Source organism: Gorilla gorilla, chromosome 3, assembly GCF_029281585.2.
Source record: "Gorilla gorilla gorilla isolate KB3781 chromosome 3, NHGRI_mGorGor1-v2.1_pri, whole genome shotgun sequence".
Taxonomy (NCBI): Eukaryota; Metazoa; Chordata; class Mammalia; order Primates; family Hominidae; genus Gorilla; species Gorilla gorilla.
Genome location: NC_073227.2, coordinates 139,473,667 through 139,493,689, shown reverse-complemented (window position 1 = coordinate 139,493,689; position 20,023 = coordinate 139,473,667). Strand labels below are relative to the sequence as shown.

Genomic DNA, 20,023 nt, shown 5'->3' with positions numbered 1-20,023 from the left:
TACTGTTGTTGTTGGCGCTTTCATTAAAACAATCCAGGTTATAGACCTGGCAGCCAACACTCTGGCTATTCAAAGGTCATTCTTTGTTCTGAAAATCAGCATCGACTACCAGCCCAGTGACATACTAGCTGCTGAAAGGGTGCCACACAAAGAACAAGAAGGTACTATCTCACAGTTATAGAGTTCACATCCAAAAAGGGGCAAACAGATGAATGAAGACTGGAGCTTATAAATAATCCTAGGGCCAGGCAAGGACACCACAGGGCTTGCAGGTAAGCAGGAAAAACATCTCTAGGCTGAGAATGTCAGAGCAGCACTGAACCTTAGACACCATCTTGTCCATGCCTCTCATTTTATAGTCAGGCTCAAACAAGTAAAATAACTGGCTCGAGACCAGAGTCTGTCCCCAAACTCAGGTCGTTCACCCCAAGGGAAGGAGCACTTGGTGTTACCTTCCCTGCCGTTTAGTGAGTCATGCCCAGGTCAACAGAGACCCACTCACATTAACACCAGCAGAAAGCCAAGGCTACCCGTGCCCCACCCATAGGAGTGGGGAAAAAGAACAATTGAATAGTCCTATTAAAAGTCAGTCTTTTTAGACTTCTCAAAGAGAAAAAAGAGCCATTAAAGATCCCAGTCTTAAAACAACCAGACTATTTTTCCTACTTTTCTTGCAGTTCCACTTAGTAACCAACGCATTTTACATTCTAATAACTACTGTCAAAACAGGATTAAAAACCTGAAACAGCACCCTCAGACTTGCTGGATTATTCCAGCTATATATTCTCCCAAAGAATAAGTGAAAACCCACATTTTGAAAATGTTGTCAAAGCGGTACTAGAAAGCAAATCAAATGATCCAATATTCAGTTTAACTTTCTCTTATCTCTCTCCAATCCATTCTCTACCCAGCAGCCAGTGTGTTCAAAATATAAATCTGATCAGGTCACACTCCTGCTTAACACTCTCCACTGGCTTTCTCTCAAGGCAACTCTTGATTAAGACCAAAATTTCAGGACCTCAGTCCAATGGCCCCTCCTTCCAACTCAGCTGCCTCTCCTGTGTGATTCCACCGCCATGTGCACTGCAGCAACACTGTCAGTTCCTCTGATGAGGCCAGCTCCTTCCTACCCTAAGTTGTGGCACTGCATTCCCAATGCCTGGAACACTGTTCTCCCTCTCCTCACTCCCATCCTGACTTTATCCCCTTATCTTCTTTTCCTTCTAGATATCAGCATAATTATTCCTGTCTTCTCAAGAAAGCCTTTCCTGACCACTGTTATCCACCTTTCTAGCACCAGCAGCCCTCCTTTGCAGCACTTACTGTCATTACAGTAAATTATTTTTGTGATTCTTTGATGAATGCCTGCTTCCTGCAGTCAGCTATGGGCCCACAAGGGTGGCAACCGTATTTGTTCTTGCTCACCATTGTACCTACAGTACCTAGCAGATAAATATTTATTGAATCCCTAATTTAATTAAAGAAGAAACAAACAAATGATGGGCCTAAAAGGGAGAGCTTTTAGGAAGCACAGAAAGATTAAGGGAAGGTTTAATCCCTTCTTAGCCAGGCTTTCAGCATTTCAGATAGATATACGTAGAGTACTTTCACAAAGGGAATGGTGGGAAAAAGCAGATCTTTCATAAAGTGCTAAGAAAATAAAACCAAGACTCTTAATACATATATTACCCTTTTAATTAAAAAAAAGCTACTCATTTTTCAATCAACTTTTAACACTACTTAAAAGTTGCAGTGATCCTTAGTACACTTGAGAATTACTTCAGCAACAGGCAGGTCACTGCCCCCCAAAAGTACCACCACTCCCACAAAAAAAGGGTTACATTTTTCTCTAAAAGTTTCTTTCCATATTCTTCGCCACAGTAAGTTAGAAGCCCTAGACCAGCACTGTCCAATATAAACATAACACAAGTCACAATTTTATAGTAATCACATTAAAAAGGTAAAAAGAAACAAGAGAAATTAATTTCAATAATATATTCTCTTATTTTTAACTTTAACAGAAAGAAAATAGGGACAGAGTCTCACTGTGTTGACCAGGCTGGTCTCAAACTCCTGGCTTCAAGTGATCCTCCTGCCCTGGCCTCTCAAAGTGCTGGGATTATAGGCATGAGTCACCACACCTGGCCTACTGTATTCTTTTTAACTAAAAATATCCAGTATATTATCATTTCTACATGGAATCAATATATTTAAAAGTATGAATAAAATATTTACATTTCTTTTTTTTGCATTTAGAAATCCCCTGTGTATTTTTCACCTCCAAACTATCTCATCAGACTAGCTGTATGTGGCTAAGTGGCTACCACACTAATAGAGGAGCCCCACGCCATCCACACTTCTGATAAATTATCTGCTCTTTTCCTTTAAAAAACTTGCAGAAAAAGCTTTTAATGTTCTGTGTACCAGACAAAGCAACAATGGAAGGTTGATTATATATTCACTACAAACAACTGAAAAATAAAGGGACGAAACCAACGGTTGCATGTACATTAGTATAATGATACCTTCTTAATTCGTTCATGACTTTGAAAGCTTTCTTCATATGCCAAGGATTCACTGTCACTGGGCAGTGTTTTTCGGTATTATCATCTTTTGAATCGAGAGGCTTCTGATGACCCTGCTTTGTGCATCTGTACACAAAAGAAAAGAACAAAAACAGAAAAAGATCTTATTAAAGATCATTTAGTTCAGCTTACCAAGCTACAAGAGAGACAATGAATGTCTCCTTCCCCTACTTATTTAGAGGAAGTCTCATGGACAGAATATCCCAATGTAAGGTTAAGACCATTGAGAACAGTTTCTGATGGACACTATGGTTTCAATTAAAAAGTGGGTAATTACCTCCCTGGTGTCAAAGTTCCGTCAAAGATCAACACAGAATATTCAGTAGAAGTGGCTTAGCAGATATCTCCAAATAAAACTGTTGAGAAATGATCTTCTCCATTGGAAATTAACTTGCTTTTACAAACTTCTATAGTCCTACGTTATTAACAAACCAAGACAGAGCAGGATCATATTTTACACAAACTTCAGAAACTTAGAATCTGATTTAAATTTTGCTCTCTACCTGCCAGGATATGTTAACCCCATATATTTTGACCTATACTAACAAGAGATTAATCGAGATTAATCATGTTAGTTAATAGTTATTGAGTATTTACCATATGGCAGCCCTGTGCTGAGCAGTTTACTTTCATTATTTGGTTAATCCTCACAACAACTCTCTGAGCAAATTACTATTATTATCCCCATTTAACAGATGAAGAGAATAGTTTGAGTAACGGGGTAAATGGTAGGGCTGGGTAAGAGTATGGCCAGTCTGATTCTCCACCTTGTTCTTTTCACTAATATTTCAATACCATTTCCTACACTGAACAGTGAATATTTAAATTTACATTTTTTAAGCACACAAGGCTATACTAGCATTGCTACATGAATTATGCTTTCAAGACTTAGGACCATAAAATTAACCAAAAAAATCAGGGTCCCATGAGGAGGGGGGCAAGAATTAACTGCAAATTAATGAACACAAGACAACTTTTTGAAGCAATGGTTATAAAACTTTATAAATTTAATAAAAATCATTAGATTGCACAATTATAATGGGTGGATTTACGGTATGTAAATTATACCTCAATAAAGCTATTACATAAAAAATCAGGGCACCAATTTTTTAACCAGGCTTAAAAAATGAAGTCTAAAAATATCATACTTGTATATATATCAAAGAACAAGCAAACATCATTATTAATTGGTGCACTTCTCTTCCTTTCCTGACCCATTTCTAAAAGGATGATTCATTTTTAAACATTATCGTTCATTAATTCATTCAGCAATTTTTTTTAGTACCAACCATGTACCAATCGCTACTCTTAAGGCACTTGGAATATATCAGTGAACAAAACAAAGATCCCTGTCCTCATAGAGCTTGGAGTCTGGTGAGGGGAAAGGGGAAGACAACACAAGTCAGGGAAGCAACTGGCATGTTAGGAAATGGTGTTATGGAAATAGAAAAAGCAGGGCAGGGTGAAGAGAGTGAGAAATGTGGGGATGGTGGAGGGGTGTAATCTGCAGTAAATAGGGTGCTCAGGGAAGGCCTAGTTGAGAACTGAGATTTGAACAAAAGACTAGGGGTGTGGGAGCGTCTGGATGGAAGTAGTAACTACAGCAAAGGCCAATATGTACCTGGTATGTTCCAGGAACTGTGACCCTTGCAGCTTTGGCAAAAGGCTGGGGCTGAGCAGGAGAGGGGAGTGCAGATCACAATGGGCCTTTTAGGATATCCTAAGGCCTTTCACTTTGAGTGAAATGAGGAGACACTGCAAAAGAGTGACACAATCCAACTTATGTTTTCCAAAGACCACTTTGGCTGCTGGTTGAGAACACTCTACATGGGTCAAAGATGAAAAGGGGGCAACTATTTAGCAGGATATTACAATAATTCACTAAGAGATGACAGTGGCTTAGGGAGGATAGTTGCAGTGGAGATGATGAAAACTGGCTGGGTTCTGGACATTTTGAAGATACAGCCAACGAGATCTGTTGAAACAACCATATGACAGGTCAAAGAAAGTCAGAATGACTCCAAGTCTTTCGGCCTGAACAAGAGAAAGGACTGAGTTTCTGTTCATTGAGATGAACAAGGCTGCAGGTGGAAACTGTTTGAGATAGGCAGAGATCAAGAGCTGTTTTTATACATGTTGGTTTTAAAACATCAGACATCCAAGTGAAGGCATCAAATCACCAGATAAATATTGGAGTCTAGAGTTGGAGAGAAAAGTTTAGCTGGAGGCAGAAATATGGGAATCACTGGTTACATGGATGGTACATGAAGCCATGAAACAGGTACTCAACATGAATATAACCTCTAAAATTAAGCAAACCCCAAACCTTTACCTCTCACTTAACTAGTTATTCCTAATATATATGTACATATATCTCACATCTATAGTTTTAGACATTATGCATCATTTTCTATTCTGCTTCTGAATGAGAAGCCACAGCCTCCCAAGTAGCTAGGATTACAGGCACACCATGCCTAGCTAATTTTTGTATTTGTAGTAGAGACGGGATTTCTCCATGTTGGCCAGGCTGGTCTTGAACTTGCAACCTCAGGTGATCTGCCCACTTCGGCCTCCCAAAGTGCTGGGATTACAGCACTTTTCCTACCCAGTAGGAAAGATGTCTGGGCTGGATCTCTAAATTTTAGAGACATATGGTTTGAACATTAAGACATGAGAATGAAAAAGATGATCGAGGTAGATTGTGTGGAATAAAAAGTGATTTAAAGATGCAATTCCAACATTTAAGGTATCTGTCAGTTAAGGAAAAGTTGCTTATGGAGGAGCCTGAAAAGAAGTATCCAGAGAAGAGGAATGTCAAGAAAGAAAAAAGTCAGCAAAAGGAAAGGAGAAATTAAAAAGAAGAAGAAGAAGAAGAAGAGTCAATGGTATGCAATGCTACAATGACATAAAATAAGGGCCAAGATGTGCACTGGGTTTGGCAACTAAAAATTCATCTATGACCTTAGTGAGTAGTTTCAGTGGACTGGTGAATATGAAAGCCATGTTGCAGTAGATTGAGGTATTAATGAAGGATAAGCATGTGAAGACAAAAAGTACAAATTATTTTTTCAAGAAGCCTGGCTACAAAGAGAAGGAGAAAGATTGAGTAGGTTCTAGAAATGTCAACAGAATTTAGGTATCTTTATGTCTTATAATGGGAGAGACTTGATCGTCTTCACATCCAACCTCACCCAAATAAGCAAATAAATAAGAAACAGAGGGTGATAGGAAGAAACAGAAAAAAAAAAAAACTTTACATGTGACACACTATTGCAATTTCAAGCCTTGCTTTCCCTTGACTGAAACTGTGTCTATTTTTCTGTTTATAATGTGGCACAGTGCCTAGACCATAGCAGGAATTAAAATACACATTGAAAGAGTAAGTGGGTTGACACGGTTTGATGTTGTCCCCACCCAAATCTCATGTTGAAATGTAATCCCCAATGTTGGAGGTTGGGCCTGGTGGGAGGTGATTGGCTCATGGGGGAAGATTTCTCATGAATGGTTTACCATTCCATTGGTGCTGTCCTCGCAATGGTGAGTTTTCACGAGATCTGGTCATTTAAAAGTATGTGGCACCTTCCCCCTCTCGCTTGCTTTTGCCATGTGATGTGCCAGCTCCCCCTTTGCCTTCCACCATGATCGGAAGCTTCCTGAGGCCTCCCCAGAAGCACATGCCACCATGCTTCCTGCATAGCCTGCATAATCATGAGCAAATTAAACCTCTTTTCTTTATAAATTACCCAGTCTCAGGTATTTCTTTATAGCAATGCAAAAACAACCTCATACGTGAGTGTAACAATTAATAGGAGTAAAGAAAGTAATAGTAGGTAACTTTGTAATTGAGAAGGCATAAATTGAGGGAATTGTTTGATGGTTTCTTTCCTCTGTGAAGTAATGTGCAGGTTGTCTGCTGAGGGCAAAGGTAAAAGGCTACAGGAGGGTGACTAAAGGCACAGCCATTGTCGCAAATGTGGAGGAAGCTGATTGAAATACACAGAAGTCATTCAGGGAGTGCTGATAATTACTCTAAGACTAGAAACCATGCATGCCTAATAGCACCTAGGTCAGTGCAGGAAAAAGTGAGAGAGTTTTAAAATTGGAAACAGGATATCAATTGAATAAAGAATTTAAACAAACAGGAGGGGGCTTTAACTTGAGAGGAAATAGAGGCAACAACTAAGAAAATTTCTCTCCCAGCCAATAACTAATGTGCAGAATAAAATAAAGGAGCTGAGAGCATGGAAAGTTGTGGTCAGAGTGGCATGTTAAATACAACAGAAGGAGCAGCTTTAATGATGACAGATCACAGGACACAGCCCTGGATGTAAGTAGATAAAGCATAAAAGAAGTAAAGGTCATTAGATATGAGGGGGTTAAGAAGCTGTGAAGCCAGACTGACAAGTGGCTTATCCACATGGACTCTGAGGTCACCCAGGATGATGGCAGGACACAGATGATGGTGAGCCAAGTACCAAGATTTTCAGTGATAGATGGTAGATGATAATGCTAGAGGGAGTGGATGGTAGATAACAATGATGAAGTAGGCTGGACCACAGCCAAATGGGAGTGGTCTCAGAAAACAATATTTTGTTTTGAAAAAGGCAGAAACATAATGGTTTGGATGTGGCAGTAGGGAGCTGTGATAATACAAATCCATCTTTTTCTACCTGTGGTATGAGGGGCATAGGAGATGAACAACCTCTTATCTACATTGCTTGAAAGGGGCTCATCATTTTTGGGATAAACCCAGACTAAGAAGGAGTCATAAATTCTTCATGCAAGATCATTCAATGGACACATTAATCTTCTAAAATGGCTGCTTTCTTAGGCTGTTTTGTTATTAATGAGAATTAGCAAGCCACACTCACCACTCTATGGTAGACATTCTCCTGCACACTGCTGTACATTTATAATCTCTTTGAAAGAAAACCAACCAGTCATCCCAGATACAAAATCTAAAACCTAATTAAATAGGTCATAATATTTCTAAAATTTAGAGGCTAATCATTAAAACAGAATGAAATAAGCTTTGTCAGCAAACTTCAGAATTCTCTCTCATTCCCCATTCACTGCTAGGGATTTGACAGTAACCTTAAGACTTTCCTGTTACTCCTTCTATCTGTCCCTCAAATCCTTCTCTCATATATTTCTGATAGAGACCTCTATTTTTTGACATATAAAAAGCTAAACAACTTAAGATAAAAAAATAGGATACATAAATTCTGAGATGATTAGAATATGCCTTAAAATGCTATTTCACAATAAGGATATATAAAGAATAATACTCTACAAAAACACTCCCTTCTATTATACAATGGGGTAAAAGGATTTTTGTGATCTCTAGAACATTATTCCTTTGAGATGAGATTTTAACATCCTATTGCCCTTGCTAATGATGTCGCTGGGCTTCATGATAACAATATTCCTTTGGTTATCATGAATCAGCTGTTCTTGTCTTTTATGAGCTACTCTGAGACCTTTAGAAGGTCATTACACCTGGGAGAAGAAGGGTTGCCTGACTCACTCTTGATAGTTCGAGGCAAGAATCTTTGAGCAATCAGCATCCAAGCTGAGACATTAAGCAACAGAGGCATGGACATTCAGGGGATTGGGGACTGCAAGAAGTTTAATAGATCTAGATCTTGCAGTACACAGTAGGGAATGGAAAAATCAACTGGTGATTTAAGTAGTGGCTTTGTAAACCATGCTAAGGATTGTGGTTTGTACTTTCCCTTGGAGGAATGGAATAGGGATCCACAGGAGTTTCTGCTGATTTCCACTTCTTCCAGACCACTCCGTGGGTGATGTTGACTGTAGAGCCCAGAGAGAGAGAGAGTACAGCTATAGCTCTACCTCCATAGCATTTGCATCCACATGCACACATATACTTAGTCCACTCACGACCCCCAAACTGCAATACTCAAGTCTTTTAATATTATCAAAATGGAAAAGAAAGGGCTGGGTCTGCCCTTAGCTGGTTGGCTCAATCATATCATCAGTAGAAAAGGTCTGTAGAGAAATTGGTCCCTAAGTTCCGTATATTCTTTTCTAGATGGACTACAGATAAGTGATAAAAACCGAGGGGCTACAGAATTGGGTAGCTGGAGAAGGAAAAGTGTAATGTTAAAAATGTAATCTGAGCATTAATAAAAAAAAAAAAAACTAATGATGCTACTTAACAGAGATAACAGGATGTCCCACCTAAGGTTAAATTAGGTCACTGCCACTGATAAATTTAAGACTGAAAGTTTAACATGCTTATTTTGTTACCAGCCTTCTGTGAGCCCAAGGGCTATTTGCTTTACATTGATCCTATTTGGATCCTTCTGCGAAGCTTAAAATGGCCATGAGACACGGGTTAGGTCATGGTAAAAATGGTAAGAAGCCACTTTAGTTTCTTCCTGCCAACCTTCCTTCTTGAATCAGACACTTTCATTTCAATTGCTATGAGATCACATAGTGGAAACACGTATTCCCAGAGGGTGATACAGTGCAATACTATCCTTAACAGGCAAATCCAAGGCATAGCCAGTCCCAAGTTGATAACTAGTGCAAATCATAAAATACCTAAGTAACTTTTAGGTGACTTTCTCATAAACACCAGAATGACACGGGTTTTCTTAACAAAATATCACTGGTTTGAGACCTAGGATGCTTCTAAAACATTGTTATTGCTCCCAGATTTCCTTTCTCAGAGAATTAGGAGAGAAACAAAGGTTTATTGAGGACCTGTTATCTGTAAGTTGTTTCAGGTGGGTGCTTTATGCAATTTGTTCATAAAATATACATATCAGGTATTATTATTGTCTTCATTTTATTGATGAGAAAACTGAGACTCAGAGAGATTGCATAAGTAATCTGACGAAGATTCTGCAGAGTAATGTATGTTTAGTCAGCATTGAAACCCAAGTAATGGGTCTTGTTTCTAAAACACATGTTCTTTTCACTCTACCATATGTCTATTTCAGTGACCAGATACATGTAGTTTTCTGACCTAGAAAGAAAGATTGGATTCATTATCCATAGGCTTCTGAGTTCACAAATCACCACAGCCAGTCTACCTGAGAGACTGTTGAGTCCTCAGCTTTAAACAAAGTTTTCTACTTCCCTCCAAGTTGAAAGTGTAATAGAGACACAAAAAACCCTTCAAAAAATCAATGAATCCAGGAGCTGGTTTTTTGAAAAGATCAACAAAATTGATAGACCACTAGCAAGACTAATAAAGAAGAAAAGAGAGAAGAATCAAATGGATGCAATAAAAAATGATAAAGGGGATATCACCACCAATCCCACATAAATACAAACTACCATCAGAGAATACTATAAACACCTCTACGCAAATAAACTAGAAAATCTAGAAGAAATGGATAAATTCCTCGGCACATACATCCTCCCAAGACTAAACCAGGAAGAAGTTGAATCTCTGAATAGACCAGTAACAGGCTCTGAAATTGAGGCAATTATTAATAGCTTACCAACCAAAAAAAGTCCAGGACCAGATGGATTCACAGCCAAATTCTACCAGAGGTACAAGGAGGAGCTGGTACCATTCCTTCTGAAACTATTCCAAACAATAGAAAAAGAGGGAATCCTCCCTAACTCATTTCATGAGGCCAGCATCATCCTGATACCAAAGCCTGGCAGAGACACAACACAAAAAGAGATTTTAGACCAATATCCCTGATGAACATCAATGCAAAAATCCTCAATAAAATACTGGCAAACCAACTCCAGCAGCACATCAAAAAGTTTATCCACCATGATCAAGTGGGCTTCATCCCTGGGATGCAAGGCTGGTTCAACATACACAAATCAATAAACGTAATCCAGCATATAAACAGAACCAATGACAAAAACCATATGATTATCTCAATAGATGCAGAAAAGGCCTTTGACAAAATTCAACAACCTTCATGCTAAAAACTCTCAATATATTAGGTATTGATGGGACGTATCTCAAAATAATAAGAGCTACCTATGATAAACCCACAGCCAATATCATACTGAACGGGCAAAAACTGGAAGCATTCCCTTTGAAAACTGGCACAAGACAGGGATGCCCTCTCTCACCACTCCTATTCAACATAGTGTTGGAAGTTCTGGCCAGGGCAATTAGGCAGGAGAAGGAAATAAAGGACATTCAATTAGGAAAAGAGGAAGTCAAATTGTCCCTGTTTGCAGATGACATGATTGTATATCTAGAAAACCCCATCGTCTCAGCCCAAAATCTCCTTAAGCTGATAGGCAACTTCAGCAAAGTCTCAGGATACAAAATCAATGTGCAAAAATCACAAGCATTCTTATACACCAATAACAGACAAACTGAGAGCCAAATCATGAGTGAACTCCCATTCACAATTGCTTCAAAGAGAATAAAATACCCAGAAATCCAACTTACATGGGATATGAAGGATGTCTTCAAGGAGAACTACAAACCATTGCTCAATGAAATAAAAGAGGATACAAACAAATGGAAGAACATTCCATGCTCATGGGTAGGAAGAATCAATATCGTGAAAATGGCCATACTGCCCAAAGTAATTTATAGATTCAATGCCATCCCCATCAAGCTACCAATGACTTTCTTCACAGAATTGGAAAAAACTACTTGAAAGTTCATATGGAACCAAAAAAGCCCACATTGCCAAGTCAATCCTAAGCCAAAAGAACAAAGCTGGAGGCATCACGCTACCTGACTTCAAACTATACTACAAGGCTACAGTAACCAAAACAGCATAGTACTGGTACCAAAATAGAGATATAGACCAATGGAACAGAACAGAGCCCTCAGAAATAATGCTGCTTATCTACAACGATCTGATCTTTGACAAACCTGACAAAAACAAGAAATGGGGAAAGGATTCCCTGTTTAATAAATGGTGCTGGGAAAACTGGCTAGCCATATGTAGAAAGCTGAAACTGGATCCCTTCCTTACACCTTATACAAAAATTAATTCAAGACGGATTAAAGACTTAAATGTTAGACCTAAAACCATAAAAACCCTAGAAGAAAACCTAGGCAATACCATTCAGGACATAGGCATGGGCAAGTACTTCATGACTAAAACACCAAAAGCAATGGCAACAAAAGCCAAAATTGACAAATGGGATCTAATTAAACTCAAGAGCCTCTGCACAGCAAAAGAAACTACCATCAGAGTGAACAGGCAACCTATAGAATGGGAGAAAATTTTTGCAATCTACTCATCTGACAAAGGGCTAATATCCAGAATCTACAATGAACTCAAACAAATTTACAAGAAAAAATCAAATAACCCCATCAAAAAGTGGGCGAAGGATATGAACAGATACTTCTCAAAAGAAGACATTTATGCAGCCAAAAGACACATGAAAAAATGCTCATCATCACTCACCATCAGAGAACTGCAAATCAAAACCACAATGAGATACCATCTCACACCAGTTAGAATGTCGATCATTAAAAAGTCAGGAAACAACAGGTGCTGGAGAGGATGTGGAGAAATAGGAACACTTTTACACTGTTGATGGGACTGTAAACTAGTTCAACCATTGTGGAAGTCAGTGTGGCGATTCCTCAGGGATCTAGAACTAGAAATACCATTTGACCCAGCCATCCCATTACTGGGTATATAACCAAAGGATTATAAAACATGCTGCTATAAAGACACATGCACACATATGTTTATAGGGGCACTATTCACAATAGCAAAGACTTGGAACCAACCCAAATGTCCAACAATGATAGACTGGATTAAGAAAATGTGGCACATATACACCATGGAATACTATGCAGCCATAAAAAATGATGAGTTCATGTCCTTTGTAGGGACATGGATGAAGCTGGAAGCCATCATTCTCAGCAAACTATCGCAAGGACAAAAAACCAAAGACCGCATGTTCTCACTTATAGGTGGGAATTGAACAATGAGAACACTTAGACACAGGAAGGGGAACATCACACACCGGGGCCTGTTGTGGGGTGGGGGGAGGGGGGAGGGATAGCATTAGGAAGTATACCTAATGTTAAATGACGAGTTAATGGGTGCAGCACACCAACATGGCACATGTGTACATATGTAACAAACCTGCACGTTGTGCACATGTGCCCTAAAACTTAAAGTGTAATAAAAAAAGAAAGAAAGTGTATTAGGTTGATAGCTCCCAAGTGATACAGTTTTAATTCTTTGAAAAAAGATTAAAAAATCACAATGTACCTAATTTTGAAAGTAAAGCTAAATTATGAATGTAAAGGACTTCCCATTATGACCTTTGTCCCCAACTCATGAGTGTGTATATGTGTTCTTTTTCTTTCCTTTTTTGACATTTAAAAAATTATTTATTTTTTAGAGATGGGATCTCTCTGTTGCCCAGGTTGGAGTGTACTGGCATGATCACAACTCATTGCAATCTCCAACTCCTGGGATCAAGAGATCTTCCCGCCTTAGCCTCCCAAGTAGCTGGGACTACAGGCATGTGCCATTACACCTGGCTAATTTATTTTATTATAATTGTTACAGCCAGGCTCTCCCTATGTTGCTTAGGCTGGCCTCAAACTTCTGGTTTCGAACTCCTGGCCTGAAGTGATTCTCCTGCCTCAGCCTCTCTAATAGCTGGGATTACAGGCAAGAACCACTGCACCAGGCAACTCTTTTTCTTTTTTAATGAAATAATAGAGCTAGTAGAAAATAGTTTGCTTTTTAAAGTGCTTACTTAATAAAATAAAAAGTGGGCAACTCGAAATAAAAAATCAAACAATATCTAAAATGTTTAAAAGATTTTTTAAAATCAAAATATAAAATAACATCAAAATTTAAAAACTGGGATTCTGTTCCCCAAAGTTCTGTTCAAATCTGTTAGATTTATCTTCCCTTGACCCTAAGTAATATCTTGGGCAAGCCCTAGAGCTTCTTTCCTGACCCTTAGTTAATAAGATGTTATCTGGTCACATTCAGTCACAATAGTAGACTCATTTTAGTAATAAACATCTTAAGACTAGTAATTAAAACTCTTTACTTCACACCAAGTTTCCTCCCCAAGCTTGTCCTGTTCCTGGCTGGCAGCCTGAAGTAGGGAAAGGAGAGATATGGTGACCTTTTCTTTGTACCTTTCTAGCTACCCTCTATACCCTGAACCCACATACATAATTGAGCTGTGGCTTCTGACTCTACTGGGTTTGGGGATGAGAGGCAGTGAGAGTAAAATGAAGGAGTGGTTTTAATTAATGGCACAGCTAAAACTGGATTTTGTTCTCTCTGCACATGGCAGATGTTTAAAGCTCATTCTTTCTTTTATGCAAGTTTTTACACCATCCAGCCTCATTTGTACCTCTTGAATTTTTGCTCAGTGGCCTATCACCACTCAGGATCAAGACAAAAATCAATGAGCACTTATTGTGTGTCATGCACCCTACAAAGTGCCAGGATATTTATCCAAACTCCTGGCAACGCTAAACACAATGCAAAAAGACATATTAGAAAACGAATCTTATTAACTTTAACTTTTCAACTGTATTTCATCATAAAGTCTTACTTTACAAGATAATTGCTGTTGTGAAAAAGGGATAGGTCATGGTCTCATTTCCCACATGTTATTTGATATATGCTATAAATTATATTAGCTCCAACATAGTCTGCACTTTGAACTTAGAAAAACAATCTTCAGACAGCATGCATTCTAATTCTTGAAATAAGTATGCCCACAAACTGTAGTTTAAGACAGAATAGGTATGCTTCTCATGTTGTAATTCAATTGAATTTCAGAAGATCTCAGGGATGTACAGAACGAGAATTAAGAATTAATTAATAAGAATAAGAATTAATTAATTGCTTGACATAGAGTAGTTAGGTGATTTCCTGAACTTTAAGCTTCCACATCACAGTATGAAGTTGGTTCTAAGATAAGAAATATAATACATTCTCGCCCAAGGACAGACCTGAATCTCTAGCTGCCTGGAGGCTGACTCAACTGAAATCATGGCGTTTGACGGCACTTGGAAGGTAGACCGGAGTGAAAACTATGACAAGTTCATGGAAAAAATGGGTAAAGACTTTATTTCTTTGTGGCTCATTCTTTGCTTTCTTACAAACATTTTTCTTTCTAACTCCTAAATCTCTAGGAGATTACAGATAGCTTACAGATAGCTCCTGATGTGGTAGAGAGGATCCAGAAGATGTTCAGAGGAGGGAAACCATATTCTCCCTTCTTACATTAGGAAGAATCCACTATCTCACTAATGGAAGAAAAGATTCTTTGAGTGCTGTTCTCTGAAACACACCAAAAAGATCCAGATATTTTTCCTTCACTCTTTAACTGAAAAATGACTTTTTTTGTTGTTTACAGCAAGAAAATGGCAGCGTGTAATGATAACTTCCAGATCTGAAAATGTTAAATTCTAGGAGATGGAAAAGCAAAGACCATATAAGAAAGTAATGGAAAAGGTTCTCTTAAAATTTATAGCTCTGAATAAGTTAAATTTAATTCTGATTTCTTCTAACTTAAAAAAGTTTTGGAATAATCTTGAGAAGCTGTGTAGTTTTCTCCAGGGCGTTTAATTTAACTGATTTATAAATTGATACCAATACTCTGGCAGCCCATATACTATACAAGATAGGCAAACAAATTTGTCATTCCCCTAAAAGAAAAATCTGCATCAATTATAGCTTACAGTTTAGGAACTCTAAGTTTAAATTTATAAAAGTTGTAGATTCTTATAGTGATTTTGGCTTAATATTTGCTAATTTTCTCATTTTTGTGTCAGAAAGAAATGCCACAAGAAGCAAATAGAACTATAAAGTTCAAAATGTTAAAGCTGCTAAGAAAAACAAAGGAGCATTTAAGAAAAAAGAATACTGTATATGTGGAATTAAAGATGTGCTTCCTTATAAATATATGAATATACATTTTAATCCTTCATTTGATATTTCTAGAATTTGATTTACTTAACACTGAAATGAACAGTTTGTTAATCTTATTAAGGTTGCTCAGCTCTAAGATTCTATAATTCTGTACTCTACTTAATTTTTCTCAAGTTATGGAAAAACAACTTTAATCAGTTCTCTTGATCTGATTGAACCTGAACTTCTGTAGAAACAATCTGAATGTTCTTGTGCAAAGGCAATGCTACCGAGTTTTCTTCCCACCCTCAAAATAAACAAACAAAACATAACTTGGAAAAATAAACACTTCCTATGGGATTTGACTTTATTTTCTCCATTGTCTTACCTTTTACAGGTGTTAATATAGTGAAAAGGAAGCTTGCAGCTCATGACAATTTGAAGCTGACAATTACACAAGAAGGAAATAAATTCACAGTCAAAGAATCAAGCGCTTTTCGAAACATTGAAGTTGTTTTTGAACTTGGTGTCACCTTTAATTACAACCTAGCAGACGGAACTGAACTCAGGGTAAGAATTTTTTTTTTTTTATGAGCAATGCATTCTTGATTTTTCTACCCAATATTAAAATGATTTCTGCTCTATTTCATTGGATGGTTTAATTAATGCAGGTCTCCTTCACTAACTGAAGAAGCCAATGAAGTTTGTCTACATTATCTATTGCACAAATTGGCAGGGTATTTAAATATGCTTTTATTTTTATATGCATCTGTGAAGAATCTGAATTGAACAATAAGAATTAGAAAACTATCTTTTGAATGACTGAGTATAGACCTATTCATAAAGAAATTTAAAACTGTGTTTTTAAACAGTACAGCAAAAGAAGCCTTTAGAGTTAATATGTAACTTAACTGTAATAGCAATTTAACATGTTGAAATAATAAAAGAAATGAATAAATGAACAAATGAGTGAGTTACCAAATGGAAAGATTTGATGTATCGTAGGTCATTGGGAGTGTACCTTTTCATGTTTAAGATAACACATTTTAGGAAGTCATCATTTTCAACAAATTTTTTAAAAACTTGTTTTAGCCTCAACATTTTTCTATTTAAATTACATGTTTGTAATGACAATTTAACTACTGAATGTTTTATCATAAGTTATGTCTTTCTTTAATTAGTACCACAATCACACAAATTAAAACAAGCACAGAGTTGTTAACATCTCCATGAAACTAATTTTAACCATGACTATATTTCTGGACACGTAACATGAAAGATTCAGAAAGAAGTGCTGCTCATCTGCCTTAAAATTCAGCGTATGGAAATTATTGAAGAGAACAAGCATAATGGTTATCAACACATACTCTGTAGCCCAATGGCCTAGGTTCAATCCTCACTCTGTGACTTTAGGTGAATCACTGTGCCATTTTACAGTCTCCTCTTCTGCAAAGTAGAGATAATAGTATCAGTTTCATAGGGTCACCATGAAGATTAAATGAAAAAGTGTGTCTACAGAACTCAGAACAGTGCCTGACATGTGTAAGACCCTAATAAATGCCATTATTATTATTATTATGTAGGGGACCTGGAGCCTTGAGGGAAATAAACTTATTGGAAAATTCAAACGGACAGACAATGGAAACGAACTGAATACTGTCCGAGAAATTATAGGTGATGAACTAGTCCAGGTGAGTTGTCAAATTTATAGCTATTTTCAAAAGGCAAAAATTACTACAAAACAATAATTTTTGTCACTGCTGAGACAGATCTTCAGTAAACTGACTACTTCTTTTCTCATAAATCTTACTGATTTTAAAAATATTGTATAGCTATTTTCTGATGCCTATTTACTAAAGACAAGTTATATATGTCAAATAATCAATGCCTATTTTAACTGAAAATGTAAATGGCTACAAACCAACATGTGTTTTAAAATGGCTGTATCCCATATCTGTATAAAATCTTGCTATCAAGTACAAGAAAAAATTGTATAAACTCATACTCATATATGTATATATAATATAAAAATAGTATAAACTCATATAGTATAAAACTATAATACTACTTTTTCTTAACTTAGATGTAAACCTTAAAGATAAATTCTTCTGTTTGTTAACACCTTTCAGACTTATGTATATGAAGGAGTAGAAGCCAAAAGGATCTTTAAAAAGGATTGAGCATTATTCTTGGAGCACAGTCCAAAATACAAATTGGACAGAAGATCTATATTGTACCAGAACTGTTTATTTCACCCCATCAAGTATAAGGTTACTGACTGATTGGTCCTTTTATAAACATTGGTATATTTCCATTCATGCCAAAGCAAAAGAAGTAAAAGCTAATTAGGATTTAATTTGTTTCATATTCTCTAAGATATATATTGACTAAAAGAATTTGTGACATTTTAAAAAACAAAAATAAATATTGTGTCCATGTTGCTTTATATGTAGCCTTGCCTTTTAAAAGAAAAAGTATGTGAATATGAATTGACAGATTGTTTTCGTAGAGAGAGGGTCTTACTCTTTCACTCAGGCTGGAATGTAGTGGAGAGATCATAGCTCACTGTAACCTCAAACTCCTGGACTCATACAATCTTCCTGCCTCAGGCTTCTGAGTAGCTAGGACTATGGGTACATTCCACCGTGCCCAGCTAATTTTTGTTTTGTTTTCTTTTTATTTTTTTTAGAGATGGGGTCTTGCTATATTGCCCAGGCTGGTCTTGAACCCCTGGCCTCAAGCGATCCTCCTGCCTCAGCCTCTCAAGTTGTTTTTTTCTTTACATTTGATAAACTAAAAGCATAGGCTGCATATGAGTCTTTAACATCTTGAACTGGTTGTGAATAATTTTCTGGCACTGGTTGTAAGTAATATCTATTATTATAAAAATAATATATGCTCAACCAGAAAACTTAGAAATAAGAAACACAAATGTAAAATAAGTATTTCCATAACTCATAATCCAGAGATAATTGCCATTCTGATTTTGATAGATATCCTCTCAGCCCTCTTCCCTGGGGGCAGATATTTCCCAATACATACCACTTTGAATAGGATGACAAGAAATAAATGATGTACTACATTAAATTAAATTATTGTATCACATTTTTGTACACATCAGTCATTCCCAGGCTTGGCTGAAAATCAGGATCATCTGAGAAACTTAAACAATTTCTGCATTCTTAATCTCCACTGTTATTCTATTATATCAGAATCGCTAATAGAACCAAGAATTCTAGAAAATTTCCTGGTGATTCTGATGCAGCCTGTCCACTAACTTGTCTTTGAGAACAATGGAGATATCAGTTACCAATGTTATTTTTAACCACCCCCTTCTTTTTTGTTGTTGTGGGTTTTTTCACATAAACACATACATTGCCAATTTTCCAGGGCTCAAAAAGTTTCCTTTTATTCATATTTTCACATGACGTAAAATTTTATGTGCTTCACGTAATTGTATTTTAGCAGGGTACATATTAGGGGATGGAGAGGGGGTAAAATTTTTAAGCATTTGCAGCTGCAACTCTATAGACTTTTGACAAATTCTTTTTCACACTGATGTAGATAACAGCTTAACATTTACATAGTTCTTACTACTTGCCACACACTGTTCTAAGTGGTATATACATATGACATATATATTAAAATGTGGGAAGAAAAATGTTTGAGTACCTGATGAAAATGAATAGATTAGAGAGTATGTAATCTTTGAAAGTTGAATACTGCGTGTTCTCACTTATAAGTGGGAGCTAAATAATGTATACACATGGACACACCAGAGTGTAGAATAATAGACACTGGAGACTTGGAAGAGTTGGAGGGTTGGCAGGGGGCGATGATAATTTACTTAATGGGTACAATGTACATTATTCAGGGGGTGATGGTTACAGCCCAGACTTTACCACTATGCAATATATCAATGTAACAGAACTATACTTGTACTCCTTAAATTTATATAAGAATACCTTAAATCTATGTTCATTTTATAATTTCATAAAAATCTTCACATAGGAAACAGTAATTATTTAGATTTTCACATGCTTCTCTTCATAAAAGCTCAATGTACTTTTATCCCTCTAATCTTATGTGTCTACCATATATGAATCAGGAAAAGGCAGGTATTAATCTCAATACAAAAACTGAGAGAGACAAAGGCACAAAGAAGTTTATTAGCTTGTCTAATATTGTACAAAGTCCATGATGAACAGAAGAATTAAATGTAGGTCTTGACTTTCAGCCTAGATCATTATGATCTATGCTATTACTCAGCCTGTTATAAACAAAAATATATTAAGAAAAAAAATGTCCTTAATTCCTCAGTGGCACCCAAGAATAGCACTCTAAATGAGTCAGGTCAGACTGTAAAATAATGGTGTTGAGTGATTAGACACTTATCTATTTCTAGTCTCATTGCAGGCTGACTTTTTTCACCATTTATATCCTTTCTAGAATTAAATTTCCACTATTTATTAGTATTGGAGAGCAGCCTATTATTTGTTAAGTGACTTCCATTTCAACAACTGTTTTTCGGGAAAACTAACCTTGTCATTACACCACCCTGCTTGGCCAAAAGAGGGTCCCTGACCCTAGAGCAGCCAATCTACCACAATTTGGCCAGAT

The 20,023-nt window shown here is 36.9% G+C and overlaps 2 protein-coding genes across 16 annotated transcripts in view; one reads left to right on the top strand and one right to left on the bottom strand.

Annotated features, from left to right (window-relative positions):
- Positions 1–20,023, bottom strand: part of LOC129533124 (kelch-like protein 2) — a 181,631-nt gene that overhangs the window by 145,820 nt on the left and 15,788 nt on the right. For all 15 annotated transcript variants that reach the window (XR_010133471.1, XR_010133473.1, XR_010133480.1 and 12 more), the window contains exon 2: positions 2,526–2,651. Coding sequence is in view for 1 of the 15 variants with exons in the window: in XM_055385014.2 (XP_055240989.2) it covers positions 2,526–2,563 (38 nt within the window). In the remaining 14 variants the exon portion in view is untranslated. The remainder of the gene's footprint in view (positions 1–2,525; positions 2,652–20,023) is intronic.
- Positions 14,402–19,378, top strand: FABP2 (fatty acid binding protein 2). The gene is made up of 4 exons (XM_004040326.5): positions 14,402–14,609; positions 15,801–15,973; positions 16,987–17,094; positions 17,533–19,378. The coding sequence occupies exons 1-4, from the start codon at positions 14,543–14,545 to the stop codon at positions 17,581–17,583; spliced, it is 399 nt and encodes a 132-aa protein (XP_004040374.1). The 5' UTR covers positions 14,402–14,542; the 3' UTR covers positions 17,584–19,378.

Excerpts from the sequence above, each read along its gene's own strand:
- FABP2 (XM_004040326.5), top strand. The coding sequence starts at position 14,543 with ATGGCGTTTGACGGCACTTGGAAGGTAGACCGGAGTGAAAACTATGAC. Across the intron at positions 15,974-16,986 it reads CAGACGGAACTGAACTCAGG|GGGACCTGGAGCCTTGAGGG; the intron begins GTAAGAATTTTT and ends ATTATTATGTAG. Across the intron at positions 17,095-17,532 it reads TAGGTGATGAACTAGTCCAG|ACTTATGTATATGAAGGAGT; the intron begins GTGAGTTGTCAA and ends AACACCTTTCAG.